This window comes from Rattus norvegicus, chromosome 19 (genome assembly GCF_021556685.1).
Source record: "Rattus norvegicus strain SHRSP/BbbUtx chromosome 19, alternate assembly SHRSP_T2T, whole genome shotgun sequence".
NCBI lineage: Eukaryota > Metazoa > Chordata > Mammalia > Rodentia > Muridae > Rattus > Rattus norvegicus.
Window position 1 is genome coordinate 60,594,834 of NC_141552.1, and position 16,302 is coordinate 60,611,135.

At 51.9% G+C, this 16,302-nt stretch overlaps 1 protein-coding gene across 5 annotated transcripts in view; it reads left to right on the forward strand.

Moving 5' to 3' along the window:
- Cmip (c-Maf-inducing protein) overlaps positions 1-16,302 on the forward strand; it is a 205,758-nt gene that overhangs the window by 177,203 nt on the left and 12,253 nt on the right. For all 5 annotated transcript variants that reach the window (NM_001163273.1, XM_087594259.1, XM_087594258.1 and 2 more), the window contains 5 exon segments: positions 4,683-5,036; positions 12,021-12,086; positions 13,769-13,795; positions 14,091-14,139; positions 16,044-16,151. In NM_001163273.1, the coding sequence (NP_001156745.1) occupies positions 4,683-5,036; positions 12,021-12,086; positions 13,769-13,795; positions 14,091-14,139; positions 16,044-16,151 (604 nt within the window).

The following is a 16,302-nucleotide window of genomic DNA, read 5'->3' on the forward strand; positions in this document are numbered from 1 at the left end:
TTGGATCTTGGGTCTTGGTGAATGGGGTTTGTATGCCGGCTGCAGAAGAGTATATTTTCAGAGCTAGGAAGTGATTGTTTTGTGCCTGTGGTCACCTCCCCTCCTGAAGCAAATGTTCTCAGGGGACTCATAGATCCCTGACTACACCAGAGCCTGTCAGGTGGGAGACAGGCCGTGCACATGGTAAAGCCCAAGTAGTGAGGGGACCAGAATGGGTGTTTGCTTGTGAGCAGGGGGAAGCTTTAGGGCCTAGGATTTAGGTGGAAGCCGGTGTCTGCTGACCCAGCTCAGACACCTGACCCAGGAAACGAGGTGTGACTCACTCAGTTGTATATCTCTTTACCCATCCTCCAAGGTTTGATCCAGACCCATCTGTTCTGGTTAAGGCTGTTTGGGGGATGCCGGAGGACACGGGTGCTATTGATCTGTGAGCTACTTCCTGTAGTGTTGTAGGTCACGCAGGACATGGTGCTGCAGCTGCCCAGTTGTTGAGTTGAAACGCTACACAGCTCTGAGGGGCCCCTGCTGTCTAGGCACCGGTAGACCTGTGGGGGTGGGGGGTGGCGCTAGGCACTAGTAGAGCCAGGGGCTGGGGGTCAGGTGCAGCATGTACTGAATGAAGTATTCTCACAACAAAAAGGCCCTAGTGCCTTTGGAAATCTCTGACCTTGGGTGGATGGAGCTACTAAAACCAGAAGGCAGAGAAGGATGGGGCTGTGACAGATCAGGCATGTTTCAAGGTATCAGGGCATGAGAGAGGAGAGTTGGTCTTCTACCCCTCCGTCCTGGTCCTGACATTGAGAGGAGTCCTCTCAATGCAGTGACCAACCATGTCCCTGTTTTTGAAAGATGGCTGGATCCCAGGAGTCTGCTCAAAGACTGTGCTGCCCCTTCCCCTAGGAAGACAGCTCCTGTCTGTCTGTCTGTACATCCCCTCCCATCCCGCAGTTGCTGGTGACATCACCAATCAGAGAGCCTTTGTTCTGGAGACGTAGCTGTTGGACTTTTGCCAGCACAATACAGGGTCTACTCAGCTTACAAAAAAGAAAAGAGGAACAAATACCGGGGCTCCCCAGTGCCATTCTGAATTAACTGGTGTGGTCTCGGTGGAATTTGGAGTCCCTGGACTAGAGCTAAGAACTCTTGCCAGTAGGAACTTAGAAGGGCCCTTCAGGGAGGTCCTATTAAAGACAAGACCACCAGACTTAGGGAAGCAGGAAGAGGAGCAGAGGAAGCAGTGTATGCAATGGCCCAGTGGTGACGGGACTACCGTTGATCATAGCATTTTTCTATCCGTGTTCCCCGAACCAGAGCCACTCAGCCTGCTGCAGTTCCGTGCAGACTTTGTCGGCTGGGGATTCAGGAGTCCTCTTGCCTTACCTGCCCAGGGTCTACTCATGGACAGAGCAGGAGCCCAGGGAAATTGGTGCAGCTAAGACTAGAGAGAGAGAAGCTGAGGACGAAGGGACTCCCCGGGGCTGGTGTTGAAAGCAGATTGAGCTCAACAGGTAAAGTGCCTGCCGTACAAGTGTGAGGACCAGAGTTCAGATCCCGGGAACCCACGTAAAAGCTAGGGTTTGTGAGTAGGCTCCGTAGCCATTTATAATCCTAGCGATGTGGTAGATTTCCTAGCTACTGGCCTAGGGAAATGGTCAAGCTTTAGGTTTGACTGCAAGACTCTGCTGCCATAGATAAGGTGGAGAGCAATCAAGTAAGACATCTGCCATCAACCTCTGGCCACTGCGTGCATGTGCCCACATTCATGCAAACAGACAGACACGCCCACACTGCAACACACACACACACACACACACACACACACACACACAAACACACACACACACACTATAATATGAGTAAGAAGTAAGCTTAGGTTCAGCATGTAAGTGTGGGACTCAGATACTGAGAAAGAGGAGGCTTTAGAGGAGGCTGGCCTGGCTCATGTGTTCTGAGAACATGGGCGAGCCATCAGACAGTTTAAGAAGGGGAGGGTTGTCATGGGATTGCCCTTCCAGCCACCACCCTGCTACTGCTGCAGGGTGAGAGAGAAGGGCTTCAGGGCTTCCGTCATGAGGGGCCGTCAAGATGAAGGCACGAGGAGGATAAGCTAGATCGTCCTTCCTCCCACGCAGTCTGGCCTTGGCTCTCAGCAGTGCACAGCTGAGCCCCTGGAAGCCCTCGAGTTGGGGGTCCCAGCTGATGACATGGCTCCCTCTTCCTCCAGGCCTGCCAAGTTGTTGTTTCCTTTCGGCCCATTGGTCAGTCCCTCCCCAGTGTCCTCCAGGCCTCCGCACCACTCCCGGTGAGCACACGATGTTCCCACACTTGAAAGAACAGACAGCCTGACCCAGGTTAACGTGGCTGTCTGGAAAATCACCGAGCAGGGCCAAGAGGCCTTGAAAATCCACTCCTCGGCTAGGGTCGAGGCAAACAGGGAGCTAGAGAGCTGAGCACAGGGCCCCCCGAATAAAATCTGAGCCCATGGAGATCCACAGGCCCCGCCTCTCAGACCACATGCAGCTTCCGCCCACTATGGAGTTCATAGGTTTATAGAACCAAGTGATTGCCTTCCCCCAGCAAAGCCAAAATGTGTTTATTAAGCGCCCTCAGTGGGCTGTGCTCAGTCCTGGCTCACGGTGGGTGCAAAATGGATTCAGACCTTCCCTGAGCCTCTTCGCAAGTCTTGCACGTAGTCCTGGAGCTGCCACTTAGACCACAGTGCTAGGCCCAGCCCTGCACGCCAATACACAGTGCCCGTGCTTGCTTCTCTGTGGAGACCTGGCACACGTGGCAGGTGTGAAAGGGACATGTGCAAATAGCTCTCCTTCTTCTTCTTCTTCTTCTTCTTCTTCTTCTTCTTCTTCTTCTTCTTCTTCTTCTTCTTCTTCTTCTTCTTCTTCTTCTCTTCTCCTCCTCTTCCTCCTCCTCCTCTTCCTCCTCCTTTTTTAAATTACTTTACATTTGTTTTTCTACTTGCTTTATTTACTGTGGAGAGGCTCGAGTGGTCGGAGAGCAACTTAAAAGAGTCAATCTGACCTTCACCCTGTAGGGCCTAAGGATCGAACTCAGGTTGTCTGGCTTAGGGGGTAAATCTTCCTACCTGTTGAGCCATCTTGCCAACCCAGGAAGCAGCTGCTCTGGTCACCCCTGGTGCTGTGCTTAGTCTTGTGGAAGCCCTGACCATTGCTTATATCCGCCTGCCCTAGAGCCGATGAGCTCCTTGAGTTTGGGTGGGGAGGAGGGGTTTGGGGGCGGTGTTTCAAAAGTTCCCTGATTCAGGGGAATGGCCTAGTATCCACCGGGGTACAAAAGCTATGGTTTTGGAGTTCAGGCCGGAACGTGTTCCTGGCAGGAAGAGGAAACCAAAGGGGACTTCCTAGAGGAGAAACCTACAGAGTCTTGGGACCTTAAACAACAGCCTGGGGGGTGGGAATTTAGCTCAGTGGTAGAGCGCTTGCCTAGCAAGTGCAAGGCCCTGGCTTGGGTCCCCAGCTCTGGGGAAAAAAAAAAAAAAAAAGACAGCCTGGTTGGTACTACTTAGCCTCAAGAGCAGAGACTTAGCTTGGGATCCAGCCGCTTAGGTTCATGAGCCGTGACATCCAAGAGGTCACTTGACCAATGGAGTCTTACCTGGAGGCGAGGACATCAGCCCCGGAACATATAGCTCCTGCTACCGTGCCTGGGGATGCCGTCCCGGGAGTTAGGGGTAACTTTGGAAGGGGCTTTATCAGGTCAAGACTCCCGACAAGTCCTTCTGTGAAAAAGCTCTAAACACCAGTGTTTGGCTTCACATTTTCTAAGCAGCCGTTGCCTCAGTCACCACCTTGTGACACCTCGTGATACCAAGCACAAACATCATACCCTCCAGGCGAGTCCAGAAAGACCCCGGAGATTCCAGGCTTGCCAGAATGTGGGTCTTGGGTGCTATAGGAGTGGGCTGTGGGCTCCCAGGAGGAGGGTGGATGTTTTGTTCTCTCACCTGGCTAGGGCACATGAGGAATGTCATCTGAAGGATGTGGTGGCATCAAGGTAGGAGGGGCGGCTTCACCTCAGGAAACAAGTGGGAACAGGCATGGACTCCTCAGTTGTTAGAGGTGTATCAGGAAGGATCCGGGGTCGGTGTTGGGATGGCTGTGCCAGGGCTAGGTGGCTGTCCCAGAGAGGGATGGCCTTGATACGGGTGTGCCAGTGTTTACTCCTTGAGCAGGTATTTGCTGAGTGCCTACTGTGCTGGGCTATGGTAGGTTATGGAGACGGGCAGCGGGGTCCGGACTCCAGATCCAGTGCTCCTCATGCTGAGCTGTGTCCCCCAAGCCAAGCCTTTACTTCTTTGTTTCTAATTGGACTTCACTACAGCTCCACTCTATTGTGGCCCTGTTACAGAGGTTTTAGGGAAACCGGCAGAGCTGGTTTGAGTACTGAGGAGGTAGGGGCTTGTGTCACACCAATGACCTTCTGGTTTGTCGTCTGTTTTGTTTTGTTGTTGTTGTTATGTGTTTTCAGTTTGCTTTTCTGAGACAGAGACCTATCAGGTAGTCCAGACTAGCCTGACACTTGGCAAGCATCCTCCTGCCTCAGCATCCCAGGTGTAGAGAGATTTATTCATCTCCGTTCAGTGTTTCCCTTTCTGGCTTTCAGGGCGGACCCTTCACTCACTTGCTATTTCTCTTCTCCCCGTCCAGCCGCGACAACTCCCCCAGCCTGAAAGAGATCCGGAACGGCTGCCAGCAGCCGTGCGACCGGAAGCCCACCTTACCTCTGCGCCTGCTGCACCCCAGCCCGGACCTGGTGTCTCAGGAAGCCACATTGTCTGAGCCACGGCTCAAGTCGGTGGTCGTGGCCTCCAGCGAGGTCCACGTAGAGGTGGAGCGCACCAGCACTGCCAAGCCGGCGCTGACAGCCAGCACGGGCAATGACAGCGAGCCCAACCTTATTGACTGTCTCATGGTCAGCCCGGCGTGTGGCACCATGAGCATCGAGCTGGGCCCCCAGGCAGGCCGCACGCTCGGCTGTCATGTGGAGATCCTCAAGCTGCTGTGAGTACCCTGGAACCCGCTGTGGGGAGGGCTGGGTTTGGGAGGCTGGTCCCGCTGCCATCCTGAGCCCTATAGGGGTGCGTGCGCACATGCTCGAGTTAGGTATGCAAACTGTGCAGAGACAAATGTGTCCTGGTTCTAGGGCAGGAGGATGGCTGCAAATTCAAGGGCAGGCTGGGTACAAGGTCAGCGTGAGCTACTGAATGAGACCCTGTCTCAAAAACTAACAAAAAAGCAAGTGTGTCTGTGAACCGGGGTCAGGGTTCTCCAGCACCCTGCCATGTCACCGGCCGTTTAGCCTTTGTCCTCGGTCATGGGCACACGGCAACATGGTTAGGGTTCAGAAGGTGGAGGGGTTTCCAGCCACCTGACCCGTAAACCAGAACAGAGGGTGGGACATGTTGGGGTCTTCCATGTTCTCAGATAAGCACCGTGGTGTCTAAAGTTGAATGTGTATAACATGTTATACATGGTTACACATGGAACTAGGTGTATGTCCCCCAGGGGGCACTTACTGTGACATAGTTCCTCCTGTAGTCTAGTGTCTTAGGAAGGCGGCAATCATCTGTCTGTACTACCTGTTGCCCTTGAAAAGACTAGAAGGCCTGCTAAAGCCAGTGCCAGACTCTATGCCCCTCAGTTGAGGCCAAGGGAGGGCATAACTCAATCTGTGGACCCTACAGCCAAAGGAAGAAAAATCCCAGAATTCATTCTGAGCATCTGAGAACTGAGCTCAGATCTGGGCTTCCACGAGGCAGGGAGGAATCTCCTTTCTTTGCTGGCAAAACCCACAGCACTCCGAGCCTCCCCGGGCTCTTGGCTATGGACTCCCGGGAGCTACATTTCCTGGTAGCACCCTTCAGGCCAGAGCTGCCTGCCTTGGTCTGTTTCCCATGGCCCCAGGCCCCTTGCCATCTGGGTTCTTTGCAGGCCTGAGAGACATCACACTGCTGACAGAAGTTAACTCCCTTACAACCATTCATGAGTGAGCTATTCTTTCCTGTTCGGCCAGACCTCCTGCTTGCTGTAGCTCCCAGGGTCAGGGGTCATGTCTGGGTTAAGAACAGTCTGATGAGCCAGGAAGGGTCCCACCAAACTGGTTATTAGGCCTCTGATCGCTAGGCCCCCAGACTTGGTAGATCTCAACAATCACCTGCAGTCCAGAGGGTTCCATTGTGTTTTGCATCAGGAAAACAGGTTTAGAGTGCATAGATCTAGATGCATGTCCCTTGGGTGCCACTAACTAACCCATGACATGAATTGGTCACATGGCCTCTCTGAGGTCAGCCCTGTAGCTCCAGCCCAGAGCAGACACGACCACGTGCAGATGGACACCCAGTGCGTGGGAGTCACCAGTCATAGGGTAGTGTTTCCTACCTTAAGATAAGAGTCAGGATAAGGTACATTGCTAACGTCTTGACAGCTTAGGAGAAGAAAACTGTGGCATTCCACACGCACAGTGTCTCCTCTAGGCCTCAGCTGCCTTGTCTTGCACCCTATGGAGGGCTGCTGTGAGATTTTAGTAAGGGGACGGTTTTCCCCATTGTACTGTGGTTCTTGGTGACAGTGGACTATACTGAAGTACAGTCTAGATGAGAGCTAAGAAAGAGAAAATGGAGCCAGGTGTGGCAGTGCAAGCATTTATTTAGCCCCAGTACTCGGGAGGCAGGGGCAGGCTGGACTGGTCTGTGAGTTCAAGGCCAGCCTGGTCTACATAGTGAGTTTCAGGACAGCCAGGGCCATAAACAGTCCTCGTCTCAAAAAAGACAATAAAAGAAAAAGAAGAGAAGGTGGTATGCTGTGGAGTTGAGACACCACTTCACAGGACGTTGTGAGGTTGAAGAGAGTAATCCTCAGAACTCTGGGCATGTCACTGGCTGCAGGGAGAAGGGAGAATGTTTGTACGACCGATGCACTGTTGTTGTCTGTTACAAGCTCTCTGAGACCAACTTTTACATCACTGGAATTCGACACCTCTAAAAAGTCAACACAAGCCTGGAGACCCTCAAGAAGGGATGTATTCCAAAGACACATCAGGATTGATCTACTTTGGGCTAGCCTGGAATAGGTCGAGTTGGCCACGACCAGCTTGGGATCTGCAGTGGGGAGAGTTTGGAGTTTTTTTCAGGTTCCTCGTCCATCCATCCACCATCCATCCATCTGACTAGCCATCATCCATTCATCTATCCATCCATCCATCCACCTATCCATCCATCCATCCACCTATCTATCCATCCATTCACCTACCCACCCAGTCTAACATCTATCCATCCATCTATCCATCCATCCATCCATCCATCCATCCATCCATCTATCCATTCTCCACCCATCTGTCTACCCATCATCTATCCATCCATCTATCCATCTATCCCTCCATCCACCCTTCAACTGTCTGTCTATCCATCCATCTGTCTGTCTACACATCCATCTATCCATCTATCCCTCCATCCACCCTTCAACTGTCTGTCTATCCATCCATCTGTCTGTCTACACATCCATCTATCCATCTATCCATCCACCCATCTGTCCATCCATCCATCCACGTATTCATCCATATACATATTCTCCTTTTTAATTATTAAATTTTTATTTTGTGTGCATTGGTGTTTTGCCTGCATGAATGTCTGTATGAGGGTGTTAGATCCCCTGGAACTGGAGTTACAGACTGTAGTGAGCTGCCATGTGGGTGCTGGAATTGAATCTGGATCCTCTGGAAGAGCAGCCAGCGCTCTTAACCACTGAGCCATCTCTCCAGCCCCATCCACATACTCTTTGAGCATTTGTTCACACATTTAAGCCAGGGTCTGTGCTTGAAGCCAAAGGTCACTGCTGTTTTTCCTCACCCTGTCTCTCAGAATATGAGGTGTACTGGCTACCCAAAACAGAGACAACAAGAGCAAGGTGTGGCAGGGTGTAGTACAGGAAACCATGACAGTGGGGTACACTTCCATCCATCCAGGAAGAAAGAACTGCTGAGGTGAAGGAGGGAGGGGCGATGTCCCTGCTTCTGAGGTCCCCAGCAGCTGCACGTCCATCCCCCTCAACCACCTTCTAAGTTGAGTGTGTCTCAATCTCTTCTGAGTTCTCTAATAGCCTCTCTACACAGAACAGACTGTACTGTTTCATGTGCATGTGGTATATGTGTGTGGTATGCATGTGTCATAAGCACACGTAAAGGCGAGAGCATCCTGCCCTGCCCCTCCCTACTTATTCCCTGAGACAGACGAGTTCCACTAAATCTGGAGCAAGCCTCAGTGTTCCTACCCACCACAGCACTAAAGTTCCAGACACACACTTTTTACATGGGTTCCGAGTTCTCGAACTCAGGACCTCATGCTGATTCGGAAAGCACCTTAGCCACTAAACCATCTTCCCAAGCTTCCAAGTTTTATTTTGTTAAGCTATTTTTTAAAATTAGAAAAAAGGCCCGGGTATAGCCTTCTTCCACGGTATGAGCTTGGCGACCTTCCTGTGAAGTACTGAGGCTGTCTAGTGGGCAGAACATAGACAGGAGCCACAGTGCTGGGTTCAAGGCTCGGCTCGGACCCGAGATCTAGGCTGAGATGCTGACATGTCAAGCATTTGTGTTTTGTAAGTTGGCAACAGTGACACCCACTGACCAGGAGGGCCTTGGAAGGCCGCAAGTGGTGTGCAATGAATGCTACATAGGAAGTCATGTTTCGATGGGCTGGATACCATGAATCAGTTAAGGGTCATGGGAAGGCAAGCTAGCTGAAAAAAAAAAAAAATGGAGGACCCCACCCCCACGCCCCAGGAAGGAACCAAGGGAAGCAGGCACATGTATTCCTGTAGCCTACAAACTCGGAGACCCTCAGTTGGCAAAGTGTAGTGGGCTTGTGCCCTGTCATGCCCACCCTCACCTCCTGCTACCTAAACCCAGACATCCCGTCCCTCCCTCTTCGTGTGGGTGTTCCGGAGATGACGTGAACAGGACAGGGCACAGTGCATGCCTAGATGTCGGCCACAACACTGCCCAAGCTTATCTAGCACTACCAGACTCTTCTGGCAATTCTTTTTCATGATGTTGTCCAGCCCCTGAGCCTTTTCCTCAGAACCTTTCCAGGGTGTGTGATCTGGGTCCTGAAGTCTTTATTGTGGGTTCATTTGGAGGGCGGTATGTCGGGAATAGTCCAAAGCCAAGGGTTATCTAAGCCACACTTGGTTAGAAGGAAGCATTTGTTTGGAGGGTTGAAAAACAGTAGGTTTTATTTCTGTGGGAAGCCCAGGTGGATGGGTTGGACATACAGGCACGCGGGAGCTCGGCAGTGTTAAGATTGGAAGGGTTGGGGGGTTGGGGATTTAGCTCAGTGGTAGAGCCCTTGCCTAGGAAGCACAAGGCCCTGGGTTCGGTCCCCAGCTCCGAAAAAAAGAACCAAAAAAAAAAAAAAAAAGAAGAAGATTGGAAGGGTTGGGCTGGCGTGACTCGGTAGCGAGCTTACCTAGCATTCACAGAGTCCCAGTGTCCACTCTCATCACTGCATACACTGAGCGTGGTGGAGCATGCCTGTAATCTCAACACTTGACAAGCAGAGGCAGGAGGGCCAGGAGTTCAAGGTCCTCCTCAGCTACGTAGCAACTCTGGGGCTAGCCTGGGCTACACGAGAGCCCTATCTCAAAATCGAAACCAAACAGATTGAACGAAACTGGAAGAACAAAAAGGAAAAATGATGTGGGACCCTCATTAATGCAGATCGTGGCAGGAAGCCTTGAATTCCGAATGTAAGCGTAGACCGATGATCCAGCTTAGAACTCAGGGCCAGCCGTTCCCCCAGCAGCTGAATCCAGGAGCATTGTGATATGAGAACAGGCTACCTTGAGGTTCACTCTTCAGCAAAGCCCCTCAAACCCACGGTGTTGGGGACTTGGGTACAAATCCAGTGTAGGTGCTGGGGGTTGGGAATATAGGTCCTGGCCTTAGGAGTCCCTCAGTCACACCTCAACTACCAGCGGGGATTTGTAGAAAGTCACAAAGCATCTCCGAGCCCCGGTTTCCCCACTTTCATCAGACTGAGACCTTGTTGAAATCTCTCCTGCGATGTCTCCGCTCTGCAGTCCCCCTCAGCCAGCCTCAGAGCAGCCTCTTCCTGGGGCCTGAAGCGTGTTTATGCACAGCCACATTTGCACAGTGGGGCAGCAGAGCCTGCAGCATCTGTCCTGCATCACTTCCTGGTCCTTTATTCTCTGAGCAATAGCTTCACTCTGCCACCAGGGTGCACCTCTCAGGAGGGAAGGTTCCATGAGGCACAGCAGGTCTGGCCCTCCTCTATGTCTCTGCCCGAGGTACAAGCTCCTTCTTCCCACACAAATGTCTGGTTTTGGTAAGGTCTTGATGGTGGTCAGTTAGCTCAGGGAAGAACCAAGGGTCTGGAGTCGGAAGCCTGAAGACCGTGTCTCGGTCACGGCTGTGTTAGCTCTAGCAGGCTGCTTAACCTCTCTGAGCCTTGAGTTTCCTCTTCTGTTTAAATGGCGCAGATCCCGTTTACTTCGTTACGTGTTTGCAAGGAGCAAACAAGTGGAGCTCTAAAGCTCTCGGCACAATGCAGGTGTGCAGGAGATGCTGAAGAAATACATACGTCACAGCCTCTTCCGTATTGGGACTGCCAGCTGGGTCCAGGGGAAGGAGAGAGGTGGGGGTCTAATAGCAAGAAAAGGAGTGTGTGTGTGTTAGGAGGATGTTTGCCTAGCATGTTGAAACCCTTGGATTACGTCACCCTCTACATGGACACGGCACGGCGGCTCAGGCCTCTAATACCAGCACTCACTCAGGGCGAGGAAGCAACCTCAGCTATGTATCAAATGGCCAGATTAGGCTGCATGAGGCCCTGCCTGATAGAGAGAGAGAGAGAGAGAGAGAGAGAGAGAGAGAGAGAGAGAGAGAGAGAGAGAGAGAGAGAGAGAGAGTGTGTGTGTGACCAGACTAGGCTACATGAGGCCCTGCCTGATAGAGAGAGAGAGAGAGAGAGAGAGAGAGAGAGAGAGAGAGAGAGAGTGTGTGTGTGTGTGTGTGTGACCAGACTAGGCTACATGAGGCCCTGCCTGATAGTGTGTGTGTGTGTGTGTGTGTGTGTGTGTGTGTGTGTGTGTGTGTGTGTGTAATAAGCATTCAAATGTCGTAGAATACATGTGGAGGCAGGGGACAGGTTACAGGGCTCAGTTCCCATCTACCATATACATTCTGGGGCTCAAACTCGGGTTGTCAGGTCTTGGGACATGCGCCTTTACCCATTAAGAGCCAGCTCACCAGCCTAGTGACCCTGTCTACAAAGAAAAACATTCTGTTACCTGAGGACAACGGTCCAAATTGTGGCTTGTTGCTCTTGGTTGGTTATTTGTTTTTGTTTTTGTTATTATGGTTGTTGTTTGTTTTCTTGAGTCATTCCGTAGGTTTTCCCTTGAGTTTGGTCAGTCACAGACAAGGGGACAGGTGTGCTTTGTACTGCTGTGACGCCACCACAGGCCGTGTGACTGGGATCACAGTGTCCTTTATACCACAGAACAGGGCCTTTTCTGTGCACAGATTCCTCACGTCATTTGAATTGGTTCAGGACCCAACCTAGTGGCCCTGTGTTACCCTCCTTAAAGGCTCTGTCTGCAGATGTGTCCCACTCTGAGGTCATAAGGGGCTCCGACATCAACCTGGATTTAGGGATAGGAGACCCAGAGTAGCCCCTCACCCTCTGAGAAGAAGTCTCAAAGAGTAATGAATGGAGACAGAAAGTCTCTGTTCTAAGCAAGGAAGATATGCAATCCTGGGGAGCTGGATAGTTTGCCCCCGACTCTGTTGTCTGGAAGTCTGGAATGTTCTTTGTTGATTCATGCTATGCTATAGCTACTGTCTCTGAAGTAGGCAAAGTGGAACCCATATTGGGTGCTAACCCCAGACACTCCTAGTTTAGCCTGAGATAGCAAGGGGAAAACCTCTCCCTGCTGACTACCCCTCACTGGTTTCCTCTCTCCTTCTAGGTCCGACTATGATGACTGGAGACCGTCTCTGGCCAGCTTGCTTCAACCCATTCCATTCCCCAAAGAGTAAGTCCCACCAGGGCTTGCCCAAATGGGAGGAGAACCACAGGAGGGGATGATGTCATTTTAAGGGGCTCACAGTGCCACGGTGGTAGAGAAGTAGGGGTGAGGAGGGTGGTGGGACCCACAGCCAAGACACAGATGTGACCTAGCTCAGGGCCTCCCTGAAAAACCAAGAATGTGATAGGGACAGCTTCAGGCCTTGTGGCAGCAACATAGGGACTCATTAAACTCAGAGGAGGCCAGGGCTGACTCTACCATGCCTATCCTATAGTCAGTTTATTAACAGTTTTTATTACACAGTACGTGGGGACAGCAATACTCCCCATTCCCTGGAGAACAGTAAAAACTGAGTTAGCATAACCACTGTGCTAGGCAGGGTGGCACATACCTATAAAATTCAGTAATTCTCCACTTTCCTAATGTTGCGACCCTTTAATACAGTTCTTCATGTTGTGGTGATGTGACCATCCCTCAACCATAAAGTTATTTTTGTTGCTACTTCATAATTGTAATTTTGCTACTGCTATGAAGCGTAATGTAGATATCTGATATGCAAACCCCTACGAAAGGATCTTTCGATCCCCACCCTGGGGGGGTTACACACACAGGTTTAGAACCACAGCTTATAATTCCGGTTTTGGACTACCCTGAGCTACGTAACAAAGCTGTGCCTGCAGAAGGGAGGGAGGGAGGCAGGCAGGCAGGAAAGAAGCCGGAAACGTTGGTGAGGTACTCTGGTGACAGAGCGTGTACCTAGCATGTGCACACCCTGGAGTCGATCTCCAAGCACCAAGAAGCACCAATAATTAAAAAGAAAAAACGCATATGGAGCCGTTTCAGGACTGTGCCCCGGAAGGCTGGCTATGCTTACTGAGCCTTAACGGCCATTAGCTAACAGCACTCTGAATGTGGCCAGAAACGGACCCTACTTTTCGCCTACCCTCATACTGACTTGGAATTCATCCTGGGAAGCATCGCTGTGGGGTGGGTCCCGACCTGCTTCGGCTCAGCCACGGGCCTCACATGCCTGCAGGTCTGTTTTGACAGATTAGAAGCTACTGGGCCTTGGGAGGCACTCGGGGCTCTCTGCAGAGCCCATTAGTGAGCCTGTGTTTATGAATGCGGCTCCTCTGAGGGGGGCATTACACCCAGTAATTGCCCCATTTGCTGGCCGGCTAGTTCCCTCAGGGCTCCCAAGAATGGAGACCGGAGAAATCTGACTCCTCAGAGCCTTCTCTGTCTGTGGCATCATTGGCCACAGCAGCTGTCCCCACAGGCCCTGGGACCCGCTTGACAGTGGCCCATGATGCAATTCACTTGGAACAATGGTCCCTGATTGCCTGGCAATGTACGCTGGTAATTACTGCAGCCTCGCCTTAATTGTGGAACAATTAACAAACACACCTGGGTCCCTGGAGCCCATGTGTGCCTGAACGTGTTCATGCACTTCTGCCGTTGACAGGTGTGGGCCTGGTGTTGACTTTGGGGACACCGTGAGGTGGCTCAGCCTGTTCTCGTCACTGTGATCCTCAGCCTGTCAAAGGAGGGACACATTGGATGCCCCCCTTGTTTCTTTGTCAGTTTTCTCCGCTTTCTTTGAATCAGAGCTAAAGTTTAGAGGAGGAGACGCGATCATTGGGCATCAAAGGCCTCTAACTGCCTGTCTGTTTTTGTTTTTGGTGCAGAGCTCTCGCGCACGAGAAGTTCACAAAGTGAGTATTCCAGAAGCACCCAACCCACCTTCTCCCGCCGTGAGTGGCCCCTGCACCCAGTCACCACCACACCCCAGCCCCCTTCTGCCCCATTCTCTGGTCCCCGTGCATTTTTTGGAGGCTGTGGGGGCATCTCCTGAGCTGTCCCCCATGACACACATCCAAACCCTGCTAGGAAGTCTCCCATGTGCTTGTCTTGTCTACCCCCACCTGCTCCTGGCCTCTCTCCCATCCCTCTCCAATCCCACCCTATCCACTCAGGCCCGTAAATGACCCACCCTATTCTTCCTTCCAGGGAGCTGAAGTACGTGATTCAGAGGTTTGCAGAAGATCCAAGACAGGAAGTAAGCTTTTCTCTTTTTTACTTTTTCTCCCCACTTGTTTACTGGGGATGGGACCTAAGCAAACACTGAGCCGTGCCTCAGCCCAGTGAGCCTTTTTATCTACAGTAGGAGAGGAAGGTTTGGGGCCTCCTAGGTCTCCTTGCAGAGGCCACTGTGTCACCAGACCCTTAGCACAGACTATGCAGGCCCTGTGTGCAGACGCAGCCTCTTTGCCTGATGTGGAGCCTCCCAGATGTGGTCTTGGACTGTCATTTGGCAGGCAGTGTCCCCATGCCACAGAGATTCAGTGGCTCCTCCATGGAATGCCCCACCAGCTTCCAGTCAACCTTGTGGTCCTGTGTTTGTGCTGCTAGTGTGGGGACGTGCGGAGGAAGGAATCATTGCTAAACTCTGAGCTCTCACAAAAGCTCTGCGTTTCAGAAAACCAGGGCAGAGTAAGCTCTTGCCCCTTGTCAGGCACATGCATGCTCCCTGTTAACCCTTACAACCCCAAGAGGAAGTCATTCTCTCTTTTTTTTTTCTTATTTTTTTGAAATGTTACTTATTTTATGTATATGAGTACACTGTAGCTGTCTTCAGACACACCAGAAGAGGGCATCGGATCCCATTACAGATGGTTGTGAGCCACCATGTGGTTGCTGGGAATTGAACTCAAGACCTCTGGAAGAGCAGTCAGTGCTCTTAACCGCTGAGCCACCTCTCCAGCCCAGAGGAAGCCATTCTTGTCCCTCCGTGATTTCAGAATCACCCCCCAAGCCAGACAGTGGTAGTGCACACCTTTTAGTCCCAGCACTTGGGAGGCAGAGCAGGCCTCTGAGTTCAAGGACAGCCTGGTCTACAGAGCCTAATTCCAGGACAACCAGAAGAAACAGAGAAACTCTGCCTCAAAAAACTAAAAAAGAATCGCTGATATCCCCCCCCACCACCACATAATCAGATGTGGTAAGGGCACACTGGCCCTGCCCAGAAGCATACATTCATGACCTGAAGTCCAGTCTCTCAGGTCCCGAGTCTAGATGCTGTAGGGAAACCATCTCCAGACTTCCAGACCTGCCTATAAGACAGGCCCCACTAACCCTCATGACTCAAGGTCCCTGGATCTGGTTGAACCAAGACCATGTGTTGTAAGCATCCTTCCTGCTTCTTATGTTGTCTGCAGTGCAATGGGAAACTTCATTCTAGAAAGTTCTAGCTCCATCTCAGGTTTTCCAAGCCATCTTCAGATGCTGCGGGGGTGGGGGTGTCCATCTCAGTTTTCTTTAAGCCTGAAGCTGTGCGTATATGTGTGCATGTGTGGGATCACAGTGGGTAGGTGTAGGTGTGTATGTGTATGCATGTGTGGGATCATGGTGGGTGTGGCTTTGTGTGCATGTGTGGGATCACAGTGGTTAGGTGTGGGTGTGTGTGTGTATGTGTAAGAGTGGGTGTGTGTGTGTGTATGTGTGAGAGTGGGTGGGTATGTGTATGTGTGAGAGTGGGTGGGTGCGTGTATGTGTGAGAGTGGGTGTGCGTGTGTGGGATCACAGTGGGTGTGTGTACATGTGTGGGTACCTGTGTGGGATCATAGTGGGTGTGGCTGGGTGTGGAATCTCTCCCAAACATGCACACACATGTACGGACCCATGCACTTGTCCCTACCCACAGCTCTGAGAAGGAGGGACAGAAGACTTGGGGGCACTCTGCTGGGCAAGGCCACTCTGTCACCCTCAGAGTGCTTCCCAGCCTACCTCAGGTCTGTCCTAGAGGACACATGGCTGGACTTTGCAGTGTAGAGGCTGATGCCTATGAAGGGAAAGGAAGTTCACACATTTCCTGACTGCCTGGCTTACACACCATTCACACTACCTTGGTACCTGAGACTCTTTGGAACTGACGATGTGTCTGTCCCGCCCCTCCGCCTACAGGTCCACTCGTGTCTGCTGAGCGTGCGGGCAGGCAAGGATGGCTGGTTCCAGCTCTACAGTCCTGGAGGGGTGGCCTGTGATGATGACGGGGAACTGTTTGCCAGCATGGTACGTGGGGTCCCCACAGGAAGCCGCTGGTGGGCGTTGGGCTGTTTCCATCCTGAGTTGCACAACAGCCGGCCCGCTGTGGCCTGCCTGCAAGTCTTCTGGCCAGCCCAGTGTCAGCCATGAAGAGGGAGGTGACCAGAGGAAGAGGGTC